The sequence below is a fragment of the Gavialis gangeticus genome, unplaced genomic scaffold (genome assembly GCF_001723915.1).
Source record: "Gavialis gangeticus isolate Ggan-Ray unplaced genomic scaffold, GavGan_comp1, whole genome shotgun sequence".
Lineage (NCBI taxonomy): Eukaryota > Metazoa > Chordata > Crocodylia > Gavialidae > Gavialis > Gavialis gangeticus.
The window spans coordinates 48,344,450-48,370,018 of NW_017728996.1; the positions used below are offsets into that span (position 1 = coordinate 48,344,450).

General features: G+C 45.9%; 2 protein-coding genes across 3 annotated transcripts in view; one reads left to right on the plus strand and one right to left on the minus strand.

The window, feature by feature from the left end:
• The first annotated feature begins 2,960 nt into the window (after positions 1 to 2,960).
• On the plus strand, positions 2,961 to 12,451 carry ISLR (immunoglobulin superfamily containing leucine rich repeat). Its single transcript, XM_019504451.1, has 2 exons — positions 2,961 to 3,289; positions 9,554 to 12,451. Exons 1-2 carry the CDS (start codon positions 3,229 to 3,231, stop codon positions 10,825 to 10,827), a joined length of 1,335 nt encoding a protein of 444 aa, XP_019359996.1. The 5' UTR covers positions 2,961 to 3,228; the 3' UTR covers positions 10,828 to 12,451.
• A 7,286-nt stretch (positions 12,452 to 19,737) lies between these two features.
• STRA6 (stimulated by retinoic acid 6) overlaps positions 19,738 to 25,569 on the minus strand; it is a 46,199-nt gene continuing 40,367 nt past the window's right edge. For both annotated transcript variants that reach the window (XM_019504453.1, XM_019504452.1), the window contains 4 exons: positions 24,294 to 24,395; positions 22,990 to 23,153; positions 21,740 to 21,877; positions 19,738 to 21,090 (listed from right to left, as the gene is read on the minus strand). In XM_019504453.1, the coding sequence (XP_019359998.1) occupies positions 20,912 to 21,090; positions 21,740 to 21,877; positions 22,990 to 23,153; positions 24,294 to 24,395 (583 nt within the window). In that variant the 3' untranslated portion in view covers positions 19,738 to 20,911. The remainder of the gene's footprint in view (positions 21,091 to 21,739; positions 21,878 to 22,989; positions 23,154 to 24,293; positions 24,396 to 25,569) is intronic.

The window sequence follows — 25,569 nt, forward strand, 5'->3', positions numbered from 1 at the left end:
CAAGGGAACAAAGCACCCAGGCTGTGGTCGCCAGTCCTGTCAGTGGCACAGGAGTGGTGGATCACAGGTGTTGCCCCAGTGGTGTCTTGTGAATGGATATGGGAGGGTATGGGCCTAGCTGGGAGCTCTCCACCCATCGCAATGGGGGCTAATCCTGATTGACACCACTGTCTGCCCCTGAGTAACTGCAGGTGAGCCCTGGTACCTCCCTTTTCCTCAGTCTGTTCTATCAGCTTGATTAAAACCCTGCTCTCCAGCCCCTTCTGGGGAACCCTATAAAGTGCTTTGAATCTCAGTTTGATGAAAAGTGCTATAAGAACGATCTACTATTGTCCTGAATGCCAGTAAATTCTACTGATTATGCAAAAGACCTGAATCTAACTAAAACAATGAATCTCTATCTGCAGGACACAGGCAGCAATGTTTAAAGCCTCCAGACCACTGAAGTATGTGCATCAGAGTCACCAAGACAGCTGGCACTGTGAATGGGCTTAAAGTTAAGTGTGTGCATAAAGGGGCCCCAACCCAGTGAAGCCAAGAGCACATGGATCAAATAGTTTTCTGTGTTTATACCGGTGCAACACCAGATTTTGGCCCTGAGTGGATCAGCCAGCAGAACAACTGCAGACATCCTACACACAGGGGAGATGAAGCTCAGATTTACCCAAACATTGTTATCGCTTTTGCTTCACCAGTTCCCACAGCAACAGAAACTTCACACAGGCATTTGGCTCAAAGAAGCCTTTTCATTTCTAGCGCGGTTTGTTTGTACACTGGCAGGACTCTAGGGTTTGCTATAAGTTACAGAAGGGGCTCTGGCACATGAAACGTGTACCTTCCTATTTAATCCTAGCTAGGCTAGCGAGGATCAGAACAACAAAAGGTTATTCCTCGTGCTTCAGGGCATACAACCGACAATCAGGTGGGGCCAGGAAGGAAGTTCCTAGCACAGCATAGTATAAAACTAGTAAATTAGTTGCATTCTGGAGCATTTGTACTTTTATCCAACGTGCCGTGGCGATAGCATTATCCAGAGATTAGATATCAGGCCATTATTTTGTTACATTTCCCCTCTATCAGCGATGAGCACATTACGGTGAGGCCATAGCAGCTGGTCTGAAACAACTATTAGCAGAGGAACTCCTTCTTGTTACTTATTTACAATGGCTGGCTGATTAGTACAGATCTTTATAACCTTAGCAATGATAATACGATGTCTTAGAGGAAATTAGGCCAAGAAGGGATCTCTGGGTCATCCAAGCCAGGTCCCACTTAAAACCAGTTGGAAGCTTTCAGCCTAGTATTGAAAGGCCTTTTGAGAACTTATGGCACCAAGTGGTTAGAAATCTGCTTCTAATCTCCAGCCTACATTTATTTGCAGCTTGCTCGTACCCAGTTGCTCTTGGGACGACAAACTTCTTTAACAGAGGTTGCCGGCTTGGGGTGGGAAGGCTTTCATCCCCCATGGCATGGGAAACTTGGTCTAATAGACTGCCCCTGTAGCTAACATGGGTAATGGGAACACAGGGAACACTAGACTGGATCTGACCCATCATCCACTGGCTCCAACCTCTTGCCTGAGGCAGGCCAAGAGCAATTCCTTCAGAGGAAGCAGAAAGCACCCCTGCATGGACAACTGGGATCACCCATCTTATCAGAAAAATATCTCCCTCCCACTAAGTATGCTTTCTTATGCCCTGAACTATGAGGCCATCTCTCTTACATCTTCATTCTTGTGCAATAATTTTCATTGCTTTCATTACTCAGGTCACCACCTAAGCCTTTTTCTTTTTCCCTTTTCTTTTCAATCCTAACAAGATCTTGGCTTCTGCGGTAGCTTATGGCAAGGAGCTCCACAGGTCAATTGAGATAAAGTGGTTCACTACATCCCAGAAGCCTCCTCCTCAAGAGAAGCTCCCAGAGGGAGTTAAAATAGATAAGGGACTCCAAGAAAGGCAGAGATTGAACCATCACTTGGTTTCCCTCAGGGAAAATACTCTACGTGGCACAAAGGGCTTAGATGGCCCAGGGAGGTGCCATTTGCATTGCTCCATTTCACCAGATACTGGCCCTGTGGTTATAGGACTTGCCCCTAAGCTTCATCAGCTCTGTAAAAACCAGGACATGGAGTCTTTGGCTGCTGTCCTGATGGGGGCTAAGCCAACAGCAGAGGCAATAAGAAGCCATCACCGATTTTATACCAGACCCTTTTTGGGGATGTGTACACCACATCCCTAGCCCTCGCTGAGAAGGCCAGCCATAAGCAGTTCCCAGGCACCCGCTTTTGCTACATACACCAGACCTAGATACACAGCAGTGCAGCTACTTTAGAAAGAGCCCCACAGGGCTGCCCTGGAGCCCTCAGTGTCAGATATGCTTGAGAATGGCCACATTTCTCGGATCAGCACATGCAAGTGGGAGGGCATGGGTAGGGCTTGCTTGAGAATATCCTTTCCCAAATGTGCTGGGAACATGGACTAGATATACCTTCTGTCAGCCTTGTGCTAGGCATTCAGACAGGGGAAGGGACCGTTTTGTTTTTTTTAACCAGTTCTGCTTCATTAAGCGTTCCCTGAAAGTTTGTTTTTCCTTTACATCACAGAGCCCAGAGCATGAAACAGTGAGGCTTTAAGTGGGTTTGTTCAGTTAAAGGAAACAGAAATCCAACGAAATGCTGTTTCCAACTGAGAACGCCAGCTCAAGGGCTCATATTCCTGAATTGTAACAGCAAGGTCTTTTCGCTATTTACTGTAGCTTTAAGAGACTCAGAGATGTATCACAGGAGAAGGAAGGGGGGGGGGGGCCCCAACAATTTGGCATCTTTTTCCATTTAAGTTTCTGGTGTAATTTAAGAAAAGGCAGGTCCTGGCTGCTGAAAAATGAGTTGTTAGTTATGTTTTCAGAATGGGCGTTCTGGGATGCTGTAATTCTATACCCCATAAGCTGCCAGGAAAAAAAAACAACAGTTGAGGACAAGCAGGGGGCATCATTCATCCGAGGGCTATTTCTTTTATGACTTCTTGCCCCATCCACAAATAAAAAGCTGGGCAAGTTCAAAAATGGGTGCCAGGAATAATGGCATAGCTCTCGTAGGACCAATAGCCAGGAACTTTGCACGAGAACAGCGAAGCGTATTTATTTTGGCAACGGCCGAGTTGTGTGGGGGTTTTTTTTTAATGATTATTATTACCATTTTTGGAATGCGTGAGTCTGACAGGACCCAGAGCAATGTTTACAGAGTTTGCCTTGAGTTTGTCCTCGAAGACAGAAGGGGAAGCAAGGCTAAGAGGTAAAAAGCTCTGACTTTTAAGCAACTGCAGCTTTCCTATTTAAATAAGACTATTAGCATTTCATCTTCTTCTCCTAGACTATTGTTGCTGATGCCATAGGCTTTAAGATCTAACGCTAGCTGCAAACCAGTTTTGCCTCTTAAAACCCATTCCACTGGGAGACAGCGGGATCATTTTGAGCGGCAACAGTCTGGCCACTACATTCATAGCGGCCAGGGTACAGCTGAGAAACATTTGACTGGCTGCTATGTGAATCAAAGAAATCAATTCTTTGTGGTTTCAAAGGCTTGCCCTGCAGAATAGTGATGCTTTATTTATTGTAAACTTGAAGTAATGGCTGTTTGGATTAATAAATAAATAGTAAATCATGGTTATTCAAAGATGCAGGGGAGAGGAATGCAAGGTTGTGTTGGCTGAAGCTACATGGAGGCCTGTATTGCTACCTGCAAACTCTCTGGGATGCTCCATGAGACAGCAAAGGAGAGGATTCAATGTATAGAGAGTTCGAAGAAAGGGTTTTTGGAACAATGGGTTGGAACAGGGCTGGAAACAAAGAATGCACAAGCAAAGACTGGAGATGCGAGTGCCAAGAATAATATCTCAACACATTCTTAACAACAGACGAGCAAAGCACAGGGCCTCAGCGGTAAGAAGGCAGGAGGAGGGGGGAGAAGGGACCGGAGAACTAGAAACAGATGAGAGAAAAAGAAAGTTTTATAGTCAGCAGAGCCATATTTCAAAGACTGCTTCCAACACCCCTCACTGCCAGCCTGCTTTCTCTCTCCCCGGTGCACAGGAAACATCCACATAACCCAAGTGGACTATAAGCCACGACTGGGAATTTGAGCAAAAACAGGGCACAGACATCAATGACTGCCTCTTCTTAGCCCTACTGTAAGAAATGAATAGGTTTCCAGCATTGGTTTAAGACAAACTAGAACCAGATCAGCCTGCAGGCGTAAGGGCATTGTTAACTAACACAATTGTCGATTCTAGCGTGAACACATGTACTGAAATGTGACCGATACTTGGTCTATGCTTGGAAGATTTGCAGGGACAGCTACATTAGCAAAACCCTCTTGGGAAGCAAAATAATCTCTATAAAAGCATCTTTATGCTGGTACTCGTAGCTATGGTAGGACTTTGATAGCATAGAAATGATGAAGAAAAATCACACACACGTGCTGCATGCAAGTTTGCTGTCTAAACTGGCTCCAAGAATCCAAAGGCAGATGTTACTGTTTGACCGATTCTGTAATCCTGACTTTAAGCCAAAGTCCATTGATGTGCCAAGTAATTTTGCGTCAGTAAAAGTTGGAGGATGGCACCCTTTGCTGACCAGAAATTACAAAACTAATCTGGTGGTATGCTTCAAATGGCATGGAAAACTGTGTATGGGGGGCATACAGACTGAGAAGTTGAGAACAGCTATGAATAAATGTGTCTTTAAAATCACCTTAAAAAGGGAGAGGAGGGGGGAGCTGCTACTGTGAGTCTTATGTCTGCCTGATCCTGCAGGACACAAGTGAGCTAAACCTCCTTAACTTCAACTCTAAATGAAACAGGATTAAAATTGCAACAGTTCTGCTGCATTTGAACCAACAGAGAATCAGGAAGATCAGAGGTAGAAGAAGCAGGTTTTGCATGCTGGGCGGCAGTAACAGTAGACCTCACAATAGTGGCCAGGCCAGTAGCAGCATCCAGTGTTATTCTTTCACCTTCTCAAAAACTAAAAAACTGATGCCCTGGTCACCCAGCCCTAGTTACACAATTACTACAGATGTAACAGTTGCCTCATCGCTGCATGTGCCGGTATCAACAGAGTTGTTACATCTGCCTATTGGCCGTAATGATCAACTTTTTCACCCAGTGGGCTGGATGGGCAGTGCCCAGTCTGTCCTAGGGCTGGATCTGGCTGGACGTCCTGATCTGGCATCTGGAGGGGAGCACAGCAGGTGCCATATGGCTGCCCAGAGGAGGCTGGTGGCAGGCCAGCCCTGACCAGACACATGGGGCAAGGGGACTTGGTCTGGCCATAACTTGTTTTTTTTGGAGTTGGGGGGAGGGGGGAAGGGGCATGAACAACCCCAATCCAGCCATGCCAGGGGAGTGGGTGGGAGGGGCCTAGCCCCACAGCATGAAGGGGGCACGACCCATCCCCAAGCTGGTCATGCAGAGGGGGAAATAGTGGCCTTTGGGGAGGGCAAACCGGGCAACTGCCTGGGGCCCCACACTTTATAAAAATAAAAATTAATTACACTGAATATTTGTATTATCAATATTGATATTAAGATACTTTCATTGCAGTTTCATGGATAAGGCAAAGTGAAACTGAAATAAAAAATGTCCAACTTGCTTACAGGTAAGGATCCTACAAGAAAAGTTTGACATTTCAAAATGTTACTATCCAAAAATCAGAATTAAAAAAAAAAGGCATGACTAAAGTCTGAAAAGACTTTATTTGGGGTTGACTGACTCATTTCCTTTTGATTAAAAATGGAATGTATTTTGCTTGGATCAGCACACTTTTTAATGCAAAACAGAGGGAAAAAACCCCACTTGAGCAACCAGTCCTCTTGCAGTAGGTTTTTTTTTCCTTTGTTCTCAATATGTTGAATGAGAACATTTTGAAAACTTCAAATCCCAATTTTTTTTTTTTTTTTTTTTTAAACAAGAAACAAATTCCAGTTGAATCAATACAATTTCATGCAACTTTATTTAATCAAAGCAGGACTTTCTAAACAACATGGTTTCCACAAAAATTCTCTCACTAGTTTTATTCCCTATAAACTCTCTTCTCTGGAGTGTGTGCACCCCAGAGCGTAGAGGGCAGGTGGGCACTAGTAAGGCAATGGGCATTGGGCATTATGTCCTGGCACAGAGGGGACTCAGTGAGAGGCAGGCCCCTAAGCATCAGGGGGCTGCTCTGGCAGGCAAACACCTCCCCAGTAATCATTCATCCTAGTACCCATAGCCCAGTTGCTTGGGATGTGAGAACTGAGCAAAAGGTGTCGCACACGAGTTCACAATTCCCCACGGACCTGCATATTGCTCTGAGTAATGTCTGGTGCGATGTTGCGGCACTGCCTCACAGGAAGCATATGAGTTCATCACCAGCCCTTCCAAAATTGTGCTAACCATGTCATCGAGGGCAGTACACAATAAAGGACACAGATGTGGAAACTTTGGATCGCACTCCAACAGGGACCAAGGAAAAGAGACTAGTAAAAGGAACAGATAACTCCACTCTAGGCTGGGATTTAGGGGACGTGGATTCTAGGCCAATGGTTTTCAACCTGTGGCCTTTGGATCCCTGGGAGTCCACAGACTATGTCTAAGGGGTCTGTGAAAGAGGACTACAATCAATAAATAGTATGTGAATACCCACATTTACAATTCAGAAGGTATCTCCCTTCAAGTTTTTTTAGGGGTCTGCTAATGAAAAAAAAAGATAGAAACCACTGCTCCAGACCTTTCCTGGCTCTGCCTCATAGTCCCAGTAAGCCCTGAGGGAAGTCGTTTACCTCCTTTTCCTGGCTTCTTAAAAGCAAAAAATATCAGACTTCCTTCGACTGTCTTGTCTAGTTAGTGTGTTGGCTCTTTGGGGCGATGCCCGATACTTCCTGTGCATCTGTACAGCCCCTAAAACAATAAGATCCTGATCTCAGCTGGGGCCTCTTAGTAGCTTTACAGTAATGCAACACCAGAAGCTTGAATGGGAAATCCTGAACAGGATGGGGTTATCTCCCCCTGCCCCCCCAGGATCAGGGAAAAACACAAAATAAATATTAAACACTATAACTATAGAGCCAATCTTTCTGGCAAGCATGCCACAAATTAAGCCCCATGCCCACCACAAATGCCATTCCAATCTTCATCCCCTGCCCAATCTCTTGCTCTGCTTTCTGCTCCTGGCCCTATGTGCTGCTGCATTGCCTGCCTGCTCCCTGATCTGTCCATGCCACAGATTAGCCACCTCTGCACCAGGCCATCCTTCCTACTCCAGGTGCTCACATCGGTCAGTGAAATCAGCTCACCTCCCTGCTTGTGAACAATCAGAGTTGCAGCCTGTTCTCAGACCAGTTTGTTAGTAATGTAGAATTGCTGAATGAACCCTGGGAGCAGAAGCTACCTAGCACCCTAGAAGGTGCAACTTTCGCTTTGAGAATCGAAGAGTAAAAGGCTCTTATCTATCCACTAGACCAACAGAGGGCAACTTTTTTTTGGCAGGCACGCCACATATTAGCCCTGCAGCCTCCCCAAGTGCCACTCTGATCCCCTTCCTCTGCCCCATCTCCTGCTCTGTTTTGTGCTCCCTGCCCAGGCTGCTGCTCTGCTTTCTGCTCCCTACCCTATCTACCACTGCGCTGCCTCCCCCTCTCATCTGCCACACACCACTCACAGAGGCTGCCCATGCCACTTGTGACACACGTGTTCACCTGTCGTAGAGTTTAAAGTAGCCGAGAAAGAGCCAGGCCTTGCTTCCAGCTACAGCACTGCAACACCAGCACGACGTCGCTGAAATTAAAAACATTGCTATAGATTGCCCCTAGATCAAGAATTTGGCCACAGGGACCTGGGTAATATGATGCCACCAGATCATTTGAATTCTTTTATAGGGCTTTAAAAGCTGTTTAATGGGTTTGTACCTATTGCATTCAGACAGAGGTTTCTGTAGCGTAAAGCCAGTGACTCACAACAGCATCATTGTCTGAAGATGATGCATTTTTTGTTTTGTTTTGTCTTTGTCAAGACGCTGCTGCTTTTAATTTTGAAGAAACAGTTCAAAATAGTAAGATTTCCAGCTTTGACAAAGATTTTGTTAATGCAATCGTACACTGTACGTTAGCAGCTTCACGTCTGCACGTAAGAGCAGTCCAGGAAGCTGCGATAATGTGGCCACCCTCTCCGAACAGATCAGAAAATCCACCGAGTATGATACAACTCCATAACATTAGTGTAAAACACTTCTGTCTTTGACAGATGCAGACAGATTGGAGCCAAGCACCTAACTTCTCTCTAGTGATCAAAACCACTGAGCCTTGTGTTTTCCCTCATCCTCTCAGTCTCCCAATTTGGCAAATCAGTCCTCTCTTTTGCAATGTCACTCTTCTCCCCTTCCCTGCTTTTGCAAACCACATGGTCATTGTGACATTACAACACTTACCATTTGCTTTCTTTATTTCCAACACAATCCTCCATTACACAGTGAGGGCAGAAGACAGTGAGTAAACTTGGCAAGGGGAGGGCGGAAAAAGGGGAATTCTGCCTCCCCTTCTGAAACTGGTAGAGGCAAATCCAGGCTGCTTTTTGGTTAATCAATGTTAACTATTATTTAGCTCCCCAAAGGCCTTCCCCAGAGATCAGGACCCCATTGTGCTATATGCCATACAAACACAGAGTAGCAATCCATCATTCACCCCAAACAATTTACAATCTGAATAGATCACAAAGAATGAGAGCAAGGAAGCGTCACCGTTACTATGTTACAGATAGGAACTGGGGGTCCGAAAGAAAAAACAACAACATATTTTAGAAAGCCAGACATATTTTCATCATTGCTAATCCCAAAATGAAACTGCCCAGCGCATAAAAAAAGGAGAGATTTTTAAATGTTTTCATTCTGAATCAGAACAAAAAGCCAAACTTCCAACATTTTCAGTGAAATTGTATTTTCACAAACATTTCATGAATGTACTGAAACGCAATACTTCAATTGTCTGGAACACTGCTTTAATTTTGATCTTGATCACTTAGAACATTTACATAAATGTAAGTAAACGTTGAAAGAAAAGCTGCGTTTCAAAATGTGTCCGAGAAGGCTGATATGGGATAATTTAAACCTACCCCTACCCCCTGCCCCTCCACCCCAAGCAGAAGATTGCTTTTAAAAATGTATGCGTTTGGGGTGAAACAAATATTAGTTTAATTGAAAAAATTGTTTTCCATTGAACAAAAGTGATTCATTGGAAATGCCCTGACCAGCTGCAATTTTCTCTGTGCTAACGATATGTTATTCATACATCAAGACTTTGTTTAGATCAGGGAATATTTAATATCCTCTTCATCACATTTATAGTTTAAAAAAATGCTGCAGTGCCATATGCATGATTTTATTGCCTGCTGCTCCCCGTTATAACTTGGCTAAAGAAAAACCCAAAGGGAAAATGCTGCTTCAGATCAGACTGGAGCAGAGCAGCAGGGATGCCTTGACAAAAATTATGCAAAATAACTAATAGCTTCCTCCATCTCTTTATGCACAGGAGAGGCGATGGGTCTCCTGCTCTTCCTATGCATTGCAGCTTTCTTTGGGATGAGCGTTAGCTGCCCAGAGATCTGCACTTGTATAGAAAAAAAAAATGGGCGCCAGTTGGCAGAATGTGCTTACCGGGATCTCCAGGATGTGCCCCTGGGGCTGCCCCGCAGCGTGATAATCCTCACCCTCTCAGCCAACAGGCTCACCTCCCTGCGGAAGAGCTCCTTCATGGAGGTCATGGAGGTGCAGTCCCTTTGGCTGGGGTACAATCACATCAGCACCATTGAGCAAGGCACTTTCGCCATGCTGGCAGATTTGAAAAACATGGATCTTGGCCATAACCAGATCGTGGACTTCCCCTGGGAGGATCTGCACAACATCAGTGCCCTGCAGATCCTGAAGATGAACAACAATCACATGGCCACGTTGCCTTCAGAGGCCTTCCAGGCCCTGAAAGACTTGAGGTCTCTGTGGATCAATGACAACCAGTTCACCACCATTGCTGAAGGGACATTTGATGCCATGACTTCGCTATCACAGCTACAGCTCCACAACAACCCACTCAACTGCTCTTGTAAAGTCTTCTGGCTGAGGAACTGGACTGAGAATACCTCTATTTCCCTTCCAGAGAGGGACTCCATCAGCTGTGCAGCCCCAGACAATCTCAGAGGCATTCCCCTGAGGAAAATCCCTGACCTGCAGTGTGTGCCTCCCTCCATGCAGCTGACCTACCAGTCCAACTTGGACAACACTGTGCTCTACGATGGGCTCACACTCACCTTGCACTGCAGCGTCACAGGTAGTCCCCAGCCAGAAATCAGCTGGAAAATTCAGCCTTCCAACCAACAAACAGAGAAAAATGGGCCCAATATGGAAAAAGATGGGAATGACCTCCCCAGTGGGCGCTCCAAGCAGAGTCAAGAGCACTTCCTGACCTTCAAGAACGGTACCTTGACCATCCCCAAGTTCAGCAAGCAAGATGAAGGTACTTACACCTGCCTGGCCACCAATGATGCTGGAACTCGTGAGGTCTCAGTTGATGTGGCTTTGGCCAGCTCAGAGAATCCAGCGGAAGACCTGCTTAGAAATCACCCCCAAGCCAGCCAGCACAGAGGCAAAAGCTGCTACCAAGAAGACCCAACTGATTTCTCAAAGGCTGGAGAAAAGCTTGTGATTATTTATCACAACCCTGCAGAGTCAAAGAGCAGTAACAGCGGGACTCCAATTCAGCCCCGTCTCTGGGCTCGCCTATTTTGTTTCGTCTTTCTTCTTTATTGCTAGAAGAAACATCAAAGAGCCTCACTCTAGTTCTGTCGCACTTCTGTCACCATAGTGGATGCATCTACTGAGCTGCTGGGTGCTGTGGGAGGCATTGGTCAAGGACAGGTCCACCAACCAAATTCAGGTCTGACTTCCACACCTTCCTTTGGTGACATTCAGAGGTGGGTATTTGGTTCGGCCTATTGGGTTAAAATAGCCATATGGCAATCCAGGTTCAGGTCCTAAGTTTATCTGCCAGTTCCAGAGCACTCAAATCATCTCTGGTATTAACATGCTGGTTAAGAAATCATGGCAGCATTTGTGGAACAAGTATAACCCATCTTTATACACATCCATTTTAGAATTCAGCAGATGTTCAGCACTGCAGGACATCTCAGACAGGTCTGCAGGATGGTTCAGGTAAACCAAAAACTCCATTTTTCCATTAAGGAGCTGGGGTGAAATCCTAGCTCTGTAGAAGTCAGTAGCAAAACATCCATTGGTTTCACAGTCAGTTTTTAACCCTAAGTCCAAGTGGCAATTAAAGATGGTCAGACAGCCAATTAGCCAATCGGGTGTTTCCTTTCATCATGCCAGATGCATATCGATCAGTAGGAGCATAAGGAGTCATCTATGACTAGAGAGTACCATGCACTTTTTAGTGTTCATAGACCTACTCAGGAGGAAGGGGCCTCTGAGACCTCCATCATAGGAGGCTTATGATCCACAAGAGAAGGAAAAGATAGAACTGACCTTGCCCACCTTGCAAGCTTCGTCAGCAGATCCCTTCTCCACTGCCCTGTCTCCCCTTCTCCACTGCTGCCCTATATGCCCAGTCTCATAACCAAACAGGCCAGTTCTCATGGGTATTTATTGCAAAAGAGTTTTGTTGCATTTCTAATGAGTCCACTTAGATGACATGAGACAGATACATGGATGGAGCTGTTTTGTATGTGGTACTGGGTACGAACATGTTTGAGCTGGAGCAGAGGCCATGAGATTTCAGCACAGAGTTTTACACCAAATTGATCATAATTCTTGGCTAGGAGCTGGGGATCTTTTCCATAGTGCTGTTCCCTCAGGAGCAGGCAAAGGGGCTCTGAAGGGGCCCAATCCTATCAGAGTCTGGGTATCCTCATCTCTTCTCCCCTAGTTCACCCACCAAACCATGCCCAATGCTCATCTCTGAATGGGTGCTAAGCATATGGGCCCTGAAGACCCTACAGGAAAAAAGCCAGGATGAGAAAGCGAAAGAAAAGACAACATGCAAGAGAAAGTCTGCAAATGAATTGTACTCCTACTCATTCTAACAGGATTTAGCACACGGTACTGGGGAGACCAGATATACTTTATCGCACACTGACCCAGGAAGCCATAGACAGTTCATTCTCCATATCTCCCACTATCTGAAGGAAGTTATGGAAGCTCCAGATGTTCTACAAAGGCAAATCAGGGCATTCTCCATCTCCCTCACTGTACAGGTGTTTCTCAGATGCGTAAAGCTCTCTTTCCCTGTTTTCTTGCTAGTACCCTCCACCCCCTCCAAAGAGCTATAGCAATATCCTGGTATCCACGTTACATTGTCCTTTTCATAATTATACAGCTGAAAAGGTACCAATTGAAATAAATGATTCTACAAAACAAACCTTCCCTCGAGCAGTTATTTATGGGGTAAGAGAACTACCTCTCCAAGGAGACTGCAGAACACAATGCCAGCCCCTCGTTGGGGGAATATTCGAGTGGATCCACATCCGCTGAACTCCCCTGTAGTAAAGCCCTGGTTGTAACATATCTGAATGGCAATACAAGGTCCTCAGTGCTTTGTTTCAAGGCAATACAAAGTCCTCACTGTTTTGTTACGAGGCTATTTCGAAGGCCTTCGTTTCACTCCGATCTTGCTGTTTTGACCTTGACAGTGGTTGACACAGTGTCAAAACAAAACAGCGAAGTGAACTATCACACAGCCCTATGGAACTGTTCTCACTTCTGGGAGCTCTGGTAGGAGGCTGTCTGCCCAGGTAGACAATGCTACATGACTGGTCATTACTGATGTAGGCATTTTAGAGAAGCAGGCCAGGTGCTTGTGACCCAGTCTCACCACAGGCTACAGCTGCCCTCCAGTAAAGGAGGTGGAAAGGGAAAGAAGGGTGAGGGAGGTGGCTGCCAGTATATCAGAAAATAGAATTCCCTTCCATGCCCTGACAAAAGCATTTACTCCAAATTAGCAAAAAGCTCAACACTGCAAAACCAACAGCAGAACAAAAAATTCAAGAACACACTTACTTTGACGAGACTTGAAAGGTTCTGCCAGTGAATTCAAAGCCTCTTATATGATGTACGCAGGTAAAAAGAAATAGATTAAACCAGAACAACTTAAAATCAATTCAAAACTGAAACACCCCTCCCCCCAAACTTGACTGAAAATACATCAAAAATCTTTTATCAAATGAAAAAATGGTGTCAAAATGGATCCGATTTGCAAAGGCAACCCACATTTTTCAAACAAACCAACATTTTCTGATTTCAAAGTTTCAAACAAAAGTTTTTGTTGGAACTCACTAGAAACTTGGGGTTGGGGGGAAAATAGTTGAAATTCATATCGATTGCACAACTTCAGGAGCTGCCTCCAAGCTAAAAAATTTGCAAGGTTAATTAAGAGATGCATGCAGGCATAGAGGCGGTCAGAGATGGCCAAGGAGAAAAGAGTTTTCCACATACAAGTTTAAATTGGGCCCCAAGACCCCCCATTTTTCCAACCAAGATACGATACTTTGCACTGTGGGCACTTCATAAGTTTACACATAGGGACTGGCTTTAGAGTTTTGGTTACCAGCCATCCCATACCAAGCTGCATGGTGTGTACTGACCTTGGGTGTAATTTATTGTAGAAGGTCAGCCCCAGTGAAGAATTGCTGTAGGAAAGGAAGATGCTTGTGTTTGTTCTAGTGCAGGAAGAGGATTATTACAGTTTCTTAAAAACAAATTTCCATTCCTACATGGGCTGCCTCTTCAGTTCAGATCTACAGCTACTCTCTCCCAATTATTCACCTAAAACAAGGTTGTAAAAAGGAGACTAACACAAAGAGAGACCATCAGCTCTGGGTCCCCATTGGAAAGGCACAGGTATGGGTACAAGAGAACAGGCAAAAATAGAGCTTGTCTTTAGAAAGACATACTAAGTAATCCCTACACTGATGCAATATCCCACATAAAAACATTTAAGTTCAGCAACTTTACAGACATTTTGCTAGTGCCTTTTTGGTTAGTCTCCAAAAAGGTAAAACGCTCTTTATTTGCCAGGTTTTCCTGTTTAAATCACAGCTTTCCTGCTGCAGGTTGTAGGTGATGCATCAGGAGGGATGGGGGCACGTGCCCCCCCTAGATTTCTGCACCAACAGCAGGGCACAGAGCATGGGGCTGAAGCCTGGCCAGAGCCAGGGAGTGGTAGCAGTGGGGGTGGCAGCAGCAGCAGTGGGGGTGGCAGTGGCAGAGTGATTTCTGTGCCAACTCTGGGGCATAAGGCTGCAGGTTGGCTGGACCCAACTCCTGGCAGCAGCAGGGGTGGCAGTGACAGCACAGAGTTGCATCCTTTTCCCCCCCCGTCAGCACTTGTGTGTCATCTATTTGTCACAGGCCAACTGGGTGCTGTGAGCATATCAATTTGGTCACAGGACAACTGGGCGCTGCGAATATATCAGCCACTGGGCCATTTGGTTCAGGATCGAGGAGGTGAAGTTGGGAGTGAAGCAAAGACAAATTTTACTTATAACAGTAAAAGGTAAATTTTACTTATAGCAGCAAAAATATACATTAGCAGCAAAATATGGTTTATACATAACAGTTAACAAAGATTATTCTAATAAACAGTCAATACAACAATAGGAGTTAAGAGTTGGCAGTGATAATAACAGACAAATTGACAGAGTTCCCATTTGGTTGGCAACTTATCAACAGTCTCTCAGTGCCAGGTACAGCCAAGTTGTTCCAGCGAAGTCAGGCTTCCCCGGTCAACGATGTCAGAGGGAGTACCAGGAAAGTTCCCTGGTCAGGATCTGATTCTCACTCACACCAGGAGTCTGGAGTCCAGGCTTGGAACAGCAATGACCGTTCTGTTCCGTTCTTCCTACTGGTCACCTGACGTGCATGTTTTTTTTTTTTTTATACCTTATCTTATGCTAATCTGTTGGTTTTAGAGCCACTTGCAATCTTACTCTACAGTTGTTACTCTATGGGATTGAAAGGTGTTAAAAATCATCATAAGAGGTTACTGCCTAAACTTGAGCTTATTCAATAAGCAAATCACACCACATCACTTTGAGGCTTAAGATTAGCATTTACTCCACCTAAGTCCAACTCACCTGGTTACTTCCTCTTTGGAATTTTTTGGAGTGTGTTAATTATACCTTGTGGTCAGGTTTGTCATTTTGACTGACCTTTAAAGCAAGAACCATTAGGTCAGCTAAAGTTTGCAGTTCTGTTTTCTAGTTCCGCTTCTTGGGGCCCATGTTAGTCTTATGATTGGTACAGACAGTTAATTTTAACATTGTGGTTATACTTCTGACAGACAGGGTACATTTTGTGGGTTATAATCTTGCAAGCATTTCCTTGGCTAATATTAACCATTATACTATTGTACAGATGCCTCCAAGAAGCAGATATTATTTGCAATAATTTGTTCATTAACCCCTCTGGTTCTGGCTATCACAATTTATGCTTCCAGTTATTAGCAATATTAATACATCTCATTCATAAACATGGAGCCCCATTACATGCAGAACTACACCAGACACTTCCATGTTTTGTTTGATTGTTCCCATGACTGTTCCCAAGGTCCCATGACGGGACCTTGAAAGTGTCCTGGACTTTTACCAGATAGCAAAGCATGGCCCAATTAAGATAATAGACCAAATTCTGATCAGGGGACATGTAAATGCACAGCCAGTAAAAGTGTCTTGAACCGAGTTACATTCGGTTTCAGTTTGGCCCAATGTCTCAAAAATATTACTAATGCTCATGAATACAGAAACCCAAAGAGATTCATGGTACAAAGTCATTGCAAGACTAGGCAACAATAGAAATCCCCCTTAGGACAAAGCCTCAAGTCTGTTGAAGATAATGGAAGTCTTGCCACTGATGTTAAGCAGGGCCATGATTTCCTCTGACCTATGCCCAGTGCTTTCACAATATCAGAGGTGTCCTGGCTTGGTGGATCTAGGATAGACTACAAAACAGAAGTAGACAAAGTTCCACAAAACTCCACCTTGGCTTAAATGCCAATCCTATTAAAAGAACCTCGTGAGTAATGGAAAGTTCTTGAAAGCTTCTAGGGTTTCTTAGGGGTTTTATGAATGGGGACATCCAATGAATCACACAAGTGATTGCCACTGCAGGGAAAAACCTCAAAGCCCTGCAGTTTCAGATGTTCAGCAAGCCATTTCATATTGGGGGCAGGGAGGGGAGTCCTCCCTCTAAATAAAGGATATCTATTGCCTCTGCAGCTACTACCCTTATAGGCTGGTGGAAGAAGCCTCAATTCATGAAGGTCTTGCATGATACAAGCAGGCAACTTTATACATGAGACTCGCAGTAGAAGTATCAAGAACTGACAATGGCTCGCCCATCCTCCTGGTCTGAATGTGCAAAACCCTTCAGAGGCAGGGAACATACTTCTTTCTCCTCCACAGAGATTGCAGGAGTTAGCAGGAGTTCTTTCCCATGACTGTCGGGCACCTTTTTCATTCGCACATGAAGTCCCTAGTGCCAGAGTTGCCATGGAATCATATTACTTTAAAAAATTGGCAGAAAGCTATTGAAACCAAATGCTGATATATCAATTGCATATATAAATCAATTTGTGCAATACAGTGGCAAAAGTGCCAACTAAAGCAGTGTGTGTAAAAATGTTATTCACTTAATTATCTCATCTCCATTAATCTGGAGGATTGAATAGCAATAGCACTTTGGGGTCCTGACCATGCATTAGGCCCCCATGGCAGTAGATCCCACACAAACATGAAAGGACTATCTGGTGCCCACATCAACTTACAACATTTAAGAGATCATCAGAAAACTCTTCTCCTTCATACTTTAGTGTCTTTGTTGTGGAGATGTTGCACACCAACCTAACCATGTAAGGAACATCGTCTCGCTCCTAAATGCTATCCTACACATCCCAGATATCTGGCCCATGACAATAATTCACACAGCTAAAAATTAAGGCTCTAAAAGACCCCTGTCAAGTGTACGGGACTCTTGTCTATGACTTCAGTGCAATGGTCTGTTGTTTTGGTTTTTTTAAATTGCATATGGAATCATTTTCAACAATAAAAGCAAAGGGATCTGAAACAGGTGGCAGACACAGGATGCTTTAAAGGAGGGACATTTAAATAGGTCACCTATTAGTGTTAATATTCCTGGAGAATATTAGCCAGATACCACAGTACATACTCCCACTCTTCTCTGGTCTGGACCACAGACGAACAGAGACACCCAAAGACAAAGAACAGCAATTAAAGAGTTAATTTGCATGGTATTGCAAGTGCCTAGTTGCTGCCCAGATAGAGATTACTTTATGCAAGACTCAAAATATAAAATTCCCACACAGAGGTCAGTCACTGGTTATAACACCAATAGTAATCCAACTCCATACTTCTCTACGAAATATGAACTTTCTACCCAAGAGAATTTTACAATCTTTTCTCCAATGCCTGATAAAGGGTGTTTGTGCCCCAAAGCTTGCAATTAAAGAACATTTTTTTGCACAAATCTTGGTGGTCTAATAAAAGATATCATCTCTACTACAAGTCCTGATCGCCTTTTCCTCTAGACCAGTACAGCTACAACCTGTATATCATACTTCTCTGGCATTCTCCCTCATAAAGGAAACCTGCAGCCTCTTTACAAAAGGAGAGGCAGATCTTGTTGCATGAGTGATGGCAAGGTGAAGTGAATCCCAAGAGATCACCCAGCAAATGAGCGCTAGAGCCAGGAGCAAATTGTCCCTGCCTCTTTGCTCTCACCATGAGAGCACATATTTTTTATGGAGTTCTCTGGAGACTGTAAGTCAACACCATCCCCCCCCCAAATTCTCCTCCAGCTTATGAGCAGTAGCAGGTTGAAGAGTCAAGGGACAAAAACCCAACTCCATCTCAGAGTTGCACTGGTTTGGCATGGACAGACCTACCGCTCCCAGATCACTGTGGGTCCACAGCACAGCATTTCACAACAGATCAGGGTGAGGGGGAAAGAAAAGACTGATGTTATGGGCAGCACCTGAACTGGAACACACCTGGTCCTAGCAGAACGAGATGGTGGGCAACTTGCAAACCCAACCCAATTCATCTCTTAGATGAAGGTTCACACCACAGCCTTCACTGCCTAATGCGGCTGAAGGCATGTCCTCACTTCTCTGCAGAGGACAAGACCTTAGTCAGGGTCTCCAAACTATAGTTGTTCACCTGCTTATTTTCCAACGGAAAAAAAGGGCACGATGTAGGCTTGTAGCTGGAAACTGATGCTGGAAAAACCGAGACTGGAAATTAGGAGCCAAGCTTTAACAGAAAGAGTAATTAACCATTGCAACTGCTTACCAAGGGATGGGGGCTATTTTGAGCTAGGCTGAAAAGGTGCCAATGGTTGAACCATCTCTCTCTGGTTCTCAAAAGTTACAGGCTGAAAGCAGGAGACACTGCAGAAAGGTCTCTGCGGGTGACCATAGTATCCCATCTGGCTGTAAAAATCAGAAGAGCTCCAACTGGAAAATGGGCTTTTAACTCCAATTTGCATGGGAAGCCTTCAGCAATAAACAGAGTATCTGGGCTCTGAGCTGGCCTTGCAGCACTTCATGGGAGCTGTAGCTGGGATGCCTCCTGCTCCCATTGCCTGGATGTTGGGCTTCCTGGAGAGACTTCCTTTCCCATGATACATAATCCTCCCTTCTAGTAAAGGGAAGCGATACATCATTACAAGGCATTATGGGACATGAAGTTTTTGGTAGGGAACCTAGCACATTGGGCTTCTGATGCTCCCATTGTCCTCAAACTACAGTTTCCATGAGGCACCCATGAGGCATTTCAAAGTTCAGACATGTCTGTTTGAACGCATTCATCTTTGGAGAATGGATTATTTTTTCCCCCAGCACAAAACCCATTTTTCAGATGGGAAAGCAATTCTGATAAGAAAAAAAAACAAGCCCATGAAGAGCTATACTATAAAACAGGATTGGGCAAAATGTGGCCTGTGGGCTGAATGCAGCCTGCCAGGTCATTCTATCTGGCTCATGGGGCCCCTAAAAAAAAAGTTAGAAATTTAATATTTATCTGCCCCTGGCTGCCTGTCATGTGGCCCTCGACAGCTTGCGAAAACTCAGCAAGCAGCCCTCCGCCCAAAATAATTGCCCGCCTCTGGTATAAAGGTTTGCAGCCTTTGAGACTTTAGGACCAATAAGTCAAGTCTTGTCAGCCCTAAGTGTTGGGAACACGCCACAGTGGCTCCCTCTGGCCTGGCTGAAAGTGTATAATAGTCAGGGGTGGCCAACCTGCAGCACACCTGCCACAAGTGGCATGGGCAGCCCACCTATGTGGCATACAGCAGATTCAAGAGGGAGCAGGGAAAAGAGCAGCAGATAGGACAGAGCAGAGCAGGCAGGAAGCACAACAGTAGATCTGGTAGGGGAAGGGGGCTGGGGTGGCACTTAGGGAAGATGTGGGGCTTAGCTTGCGACTTGCCTACCAAAAAGAGGTTGCCTCCCACTGCTGTAGAGCAAATATGCCCCTGAATGGCTAGTAGCAACTATGGGAGGAGCTGCCTACACAGACGGGCTCTTCCCCTTCTCCTCTACACGCAGTGCAGTCTCCTCCATTACCCCCATGTAGCCACCTCAGCTGTTGTAAGAAAGTACAAAGACCAAAAACAGACCAGGCACTCTCAAGATAGTAGGAATGAGACATATTTATTATGTCCACCTCAACATGTAAATGAATTTCAACTCTCCGTACTCTACGAATTCTAGCTCAGCTCACTCGCTTGCCCATGTCCCACCAGACAGATCAAAACTAAAACAAAAAACCTGCTGGCTTTACTTTTTTTTAAAGCATAGGGTGAAGAAATGGGGTGAGAAAGGCCTCCAGTTTATCCAGATAGCCAGAGGCAACAATGCAAATAGGACATGAGAAAAAAGAAAAGAAAGATGTGAAGACTGTAGAGTATCTATATAATGCAGCATCCTGTTGGAGGCAGAGGGGAGGGAATAACTTTAAAGCTTGCACAAATCTGTAAAACCTTAGATCTGTGTGTAAGACCCAGTGTGCCTGGGATAAAGTAAAATCCACAGAAAAAAGGATATGAAAAAAACCCAACATTTTTAAAAAAGTATAAATTTCTTTTTTTTAGTTAATTTTAAGAGGCTCCACATCCTTTTCTTCCTATCACTCAGGAAAGTCTTCCTGAGCATCTCCTTAGCACTGGGCTTTTCAACCTAGTGGAACAGCTTTTCTTCTAATGGAGACAGACATCTCGACTCCAAGCCAGCCAGGGAAAAAAAATGCTGCTAGAGAATGTGTCGTAACGGATTTGGATTTAAAATTAAAAAGCAGAAACTGGTTGAGGAAGAAAAGGGAATGGAGCTTTTTAAGTAGGGCCAAGGTCCACTGTGCCAGCTAGCAGGACACCCTTGGCCAATGCCCCTCAGCCCTGTAGCCCCTCCTCCCAGTAACAGAGATACAACAGTGCCCAGAAGACTGAAGTCAGGATAAAAATGCCAAGGCCCAGCACACTCACTCCTCTCAACCCCGAAAGGCTCCAAGAGGGCTCTAAGCCTCTTCCTATGTATACTGTGAGGGGCAAATATTCAGACTGGCTTTAAAAACTGCAGGTAACTTGTCCACATCAGCTCCATGCGGCCCTTTGGCAAAAACTTCTCATCTCAGAGGAAGCCAAGTGGTTGTAGTTCAGTCTTAGTCTACAACTAAAGAGATCTGAGGTCACTGCTGCAGAGCAGTGGGTCACACGAAGATAGGAGGAGAGAGGGCGGAAAGTGAAGACTGAAGGCTAAGGTTCCTTCTCAGAGGAACAAAGTCCAAATATGAGGGGTGGCTCGCTCTGCAATTCAGAGCGTCACAGGACTCATCTTGGTCCCGTTGGCGGTGGGATCAGAAAGAACAGCCTTTCGGCACGCTGACAGTGATGGGTTGTTGAGGAGGGTGTAAGCCAGCCACCATCGGGCTCGGGTCTGCTTGGATTGGGACTGCCTTGGCGTCACCTTCTTGGTGTGTATCAGCTGGATCCCTGCAGAGAAGGAGCACAAAAACCATCAATCAGCTCCCTCCTCCCATGCGTCTCTGGGAGTGGAGGGGTACTCATCTCCTGCACCTTTGGGTATGGAGGGGGGAAAAGCAATGCTCCTGACACCACACTGGGAGAGGACAGGAGGAATCTGTAGTCTGGCAGGGCAGAACCAGGAAAGACTCGGCAGTTATCCTCCCCAGGCTTGGCAGGTACTTCATGCCAGGGAGGCAAAGAGCAAGAGCTCAGTATGGTGCAGAAAGTGTATGTGTACACCTTGGTGGGAGGTGCGACTGCCCACAGCCTATTGACTTCTCCATGCTCCCTTTGCTCACCACACCGACAGCTTCTTTGGCGAAAGAATGGGACCAGCCCCGGCCCTCCAAGGAGGACAGGCAAAGCATGAACCTGGTAGTGATGGGAGGGGGAAGGGGGGGGGGGAAAACATGAAAGGACAAGCCCATGAATAAGAGATGGGAAGATTCCCCACTGGCTTCTTGCAATGCCAGCATGCATGATGGAGACAGACTAGCAAACATACTCCAAAGCTGTTGCTCCCTCCCACTCCCATCACAAGGAAATCGCACTTCGCTCAGCTGGCTAGCTGTTTCTTAGCATTCAGGCAATAGCTGGGGGAGGGTGAAGATCTCACCTTCTTCCACATCAGTTGGTTCAATTCTAGTCTGCCCTTTGGGGCTGCGTAATTGGAGGAGTAGGAAGCAAAAGGCTTTCATCACCGGGTGCGATTGGCTGACCTCAATTTTCAAGTAATGACAGTAAGTGCGGTAGCCTAGAGGGAAACAGTCCACACATAAGAGCATGCAGAGAAGCTTATGCATACATGTGTGCGCATGCTCACGCGCACACACAGCATGGAGTGCTCAGTTTTCAGTTTTTTTCTTATGTAGGAGGGGAGAAAAATTAAATTGCTGGGGGAGGTGGGAGGTCACAGAGACCTAATTCAGTCATAGCTACCAGTCTGGATTTACAGTGGTAGCAACTCTATCAAAGCTAGTAGGGCCTTTTTGGATTCACACCAGTGGGATCAGAGAATAGCAACTCATGAGCTTCATACCCTGATCCCCAGCAGAAAAAAGGAAGTAGAGGATTAAGATTTGTTCTCAGCAGGTTTAATACACATTGAAGGTAGAAACATACCGCGACACAGAATGGAGCACACAGAGATTGGGACCAAAAGGGCACCCACCCATGCACACGCATTCAGTCCAGTATGTAGCAAGTGCCAAATCGCCAAGAGGGCCAGGATCATTACCTCCCTGCTACCCTCTCCTCATACAGGGAACATTCCCTGGACAGGCTTGACTGCAGCAAGCTGAAAACCCTGTCCCTTTCCACAATGGTACTCAGATTTTGCCACTGTACACCAGCCAGGGAGAAGAATTCATGCCAAGATAACAGCATCCAAGTGCTACTTAGCCTCACTAAGAAGGGAGAGGGGAACCCATAGGGTTCAAAGAGATGAATATCTTCAATAGTAGATAGTTCTGCAGTTGTGCCTGGGAACTCAAACTATACCCGGCTGTACCCCAGGCACAGCTCCCATGAGACCACCCCCACCCTTGCTTTTTAGAAAATGGCCAACTGGCCACCCAAGTTACTTCATTTCCATATTCTCCATCCTACACCTATTCCCTGAGATGCACAGGGTCATCAGATTAGTTTTAGGTGTTTACATCCTGTGCATAATCCAAGAGGCCACCTTGTAACTAGCCAAATTAGCCCCATGAGCCACAATCCCTGTGGGTACCCACTGGCTTTGCAGAACTGGAATTAGGAGGAGCTCCTCCCATGGAAGGCAATGGAGATCTGTGGAGGGAGCACTGTGCCTTGGCTCCTCAGCAGTGACTGCCTGGTTCAGGGACATCAACTTGTCCCCCTTACCAGGATCAAAGACTTCAATGGCCCGGTTCAGTAGGCTGATGTCCAGCTGGCAGAAGTGGATGGCGTTGTAAAGCACTGAAATGACCATTCTCCAAATTCCAGCCATGATTCCTGCCAGGACATTGATTGGGAAGAGCAGGTAGGTCAAGATGTAGAGGGCTCGCCTGGGGGCATAAAGCACAGGTGGAAATAAGTTATTTAGATTGGATATCAGGAATATATTCTTTATGGTGAGGGTTGCCAAAATATGGAATGGGCTTCCAAGGGAGGTGGCACTTTCCTCTACCTTAAAAGGTGTTCAAGAAGAGATTAGAGAGGCACCTAGCTGGGGTTTAACCCCAGCGCTCTTTTCTACCTAGAGCAGGGGGTCGGATTCGATCTACAAGGTCCCTTCTGACCCTAGAAATCTATTAAATCTATGGGGCTCCTGAGGCCAAGGGACCCAACCCAATCCAGCATCATGCCACTTGATCCAGAGAGCAATACCAAGTGTTAGTCCATGACAGGAGCCCCCTGCTCTTCTTCAATATTTCAGGCAGCCAGATGGCTGGGGTAGGCTACAGTGGGAGTTTCTGCAGCTTCTTTTGCCCTCCAATGACTTTGCAGATCTGCCCACTAGGGGACTAAATAAGCCAGCAACATCTCATGTGCCTTCCAAGATACTAGGAGTTGGCTTCCTGGCAACTACTCCAGGTTGCAGATTAGCCTTACTACAAAAGTAACTGGAAGAAATCCCCTCTGTACTGTCTTAAGCAACAGTCAGTCACTGGTCAAAATTGTCCTTTCTGGCCTTAAGATCTAGGAAATATAAGAGCTCTCTAATGGTTCCTTTAAAACCAGACCCAGCAAGGCCTCATGATTCTCCCACAACTCTCCCACAAGCCTGGAGATATGGCATTCTACCACAGCTCTACCACTAGCTTGGTTTCAATCTCCCCATGTTGGTAATGAAAAGAAAAAAAACTGTGGTAAAGCTTGGCCAAGCATTGTATGGGTGAGGTTAAATGACTGGAAGTCTGGGATGGGTATGGCAAACCTAATGGGTTCACAAGGCCAGGAGAGCTCGCATGAATCTGCTAGTAAATGCAGGATGAATTAAGGTTCCAGAAAAAACTGCAAGTTCACATGTTTGCTTTTGGACAATTGTCAGAAAGAGAGGACAAGAGGTGCTCAGCATTCAACTATGCTCAAAGCTACAGCTGGGACTTCAGAGCTCTGTACCAACCATAAATCAACTAGTCTTATGACTGCTGGAGAACCAGAAACAAGGCAGCAGAGCATGTTCACAGATGAGGTCCTCTCACCTGTTGGTCAGCTCCTTCTGCAGGTGGCATTTTTCAAGGAAGCAAAAGTGAGCAGCCAGGTTCTGCACAATGACAGCAACCACCAGCATCAGACAGAAGGGCCTGGAAGAACACAAGAACAAACTGGGGAGAGGGCAGATTTTATTCAGCATGTTCCTTATGTCAGTCCCTTAAAGAGCAGATGGCCTGGATGCTTGAAGCCAGATTGTGACGTGGCCTGAAGATGCCTGGGGTTCAGGGGAGATGAAAGGAATCATTCCTACTGTAACCTGTAGAGAGACCTACTACTGTGGATGGTAGTGCTCAATACACCCTTTTAATGGGGCAAAGACTGGCTTTGCCTTTCTGCTCCCCCGCCCCCAAGAGAACATCTGCACCACCCTCTTACCCAGAACTTTGTTTTCATAGAGATTTCAGGCCAGTTCACTTGCTTGAGTATTATTCTGTAGTACTTCCCCATTTGGAGGAGTATGGATCAGTGTTAAGAGAGCTCCCAAAATCATGTTCTGGGAGGGCTGCCACCCAATCAACTTCCACAGAAGGGGCTCAGCTTAGTTGGAAGGAGAAGATGAACATATAGAAATATCATCAGGTCAATGCAGACAGTGATGGGCCCCAAGCCAAGCATCCTTGAAACTCCAAGGAGATTCTGATCTGGACCACAGGTGTGCAGCTTAGGCCCGTTTCTCAATGCAACAAACACTTGTTTGGTTCTGGGAAACTCAGGCAAGACACAAGCACATACAGAGTGGAGGTAGAAGCATGCCTGTGGCAGCCTTCTTGAACAGGCATCAAGGCTTGGCTCCCAGAGACCACACTACCCATCACTCCCCTAGTCACTGTGTGGCACTGTGGGTGTTTAGCATCACTGGACACAAAACTAGGTTCTGAGCAAAGAGACCCCCAAGCAGGGGAATCACGACTGGAACAGGAATCTCTCTTTTCACTTTGGGTCTGTGCCAGCAGCTAGATCAGGGGTGGGCAAAAAAATGGCCTGTAGCCTATGTCTGGGCCACCAAGGGATTCTGGCCAGCCTGTGGCAGGTCCCTTGGTCCCATCCAGTACAGGCACAGGGGGATCCAAGGCCACGGTGCATGCAGCTGGCCCCACCACCCCCGGATATGCAACGGGACTTGGGCAGAGTGGCAGCTAGACTCCATTTCCCAGCAGCACCAGTGACAGTAGCTCCTTCCAGTGCTGCAGCTGCTGGACCCAGCCCCACTCTCCCCAGACATCCTGTCCCCTCCACCCCACACTCACCACTGGGGGGGGGGGG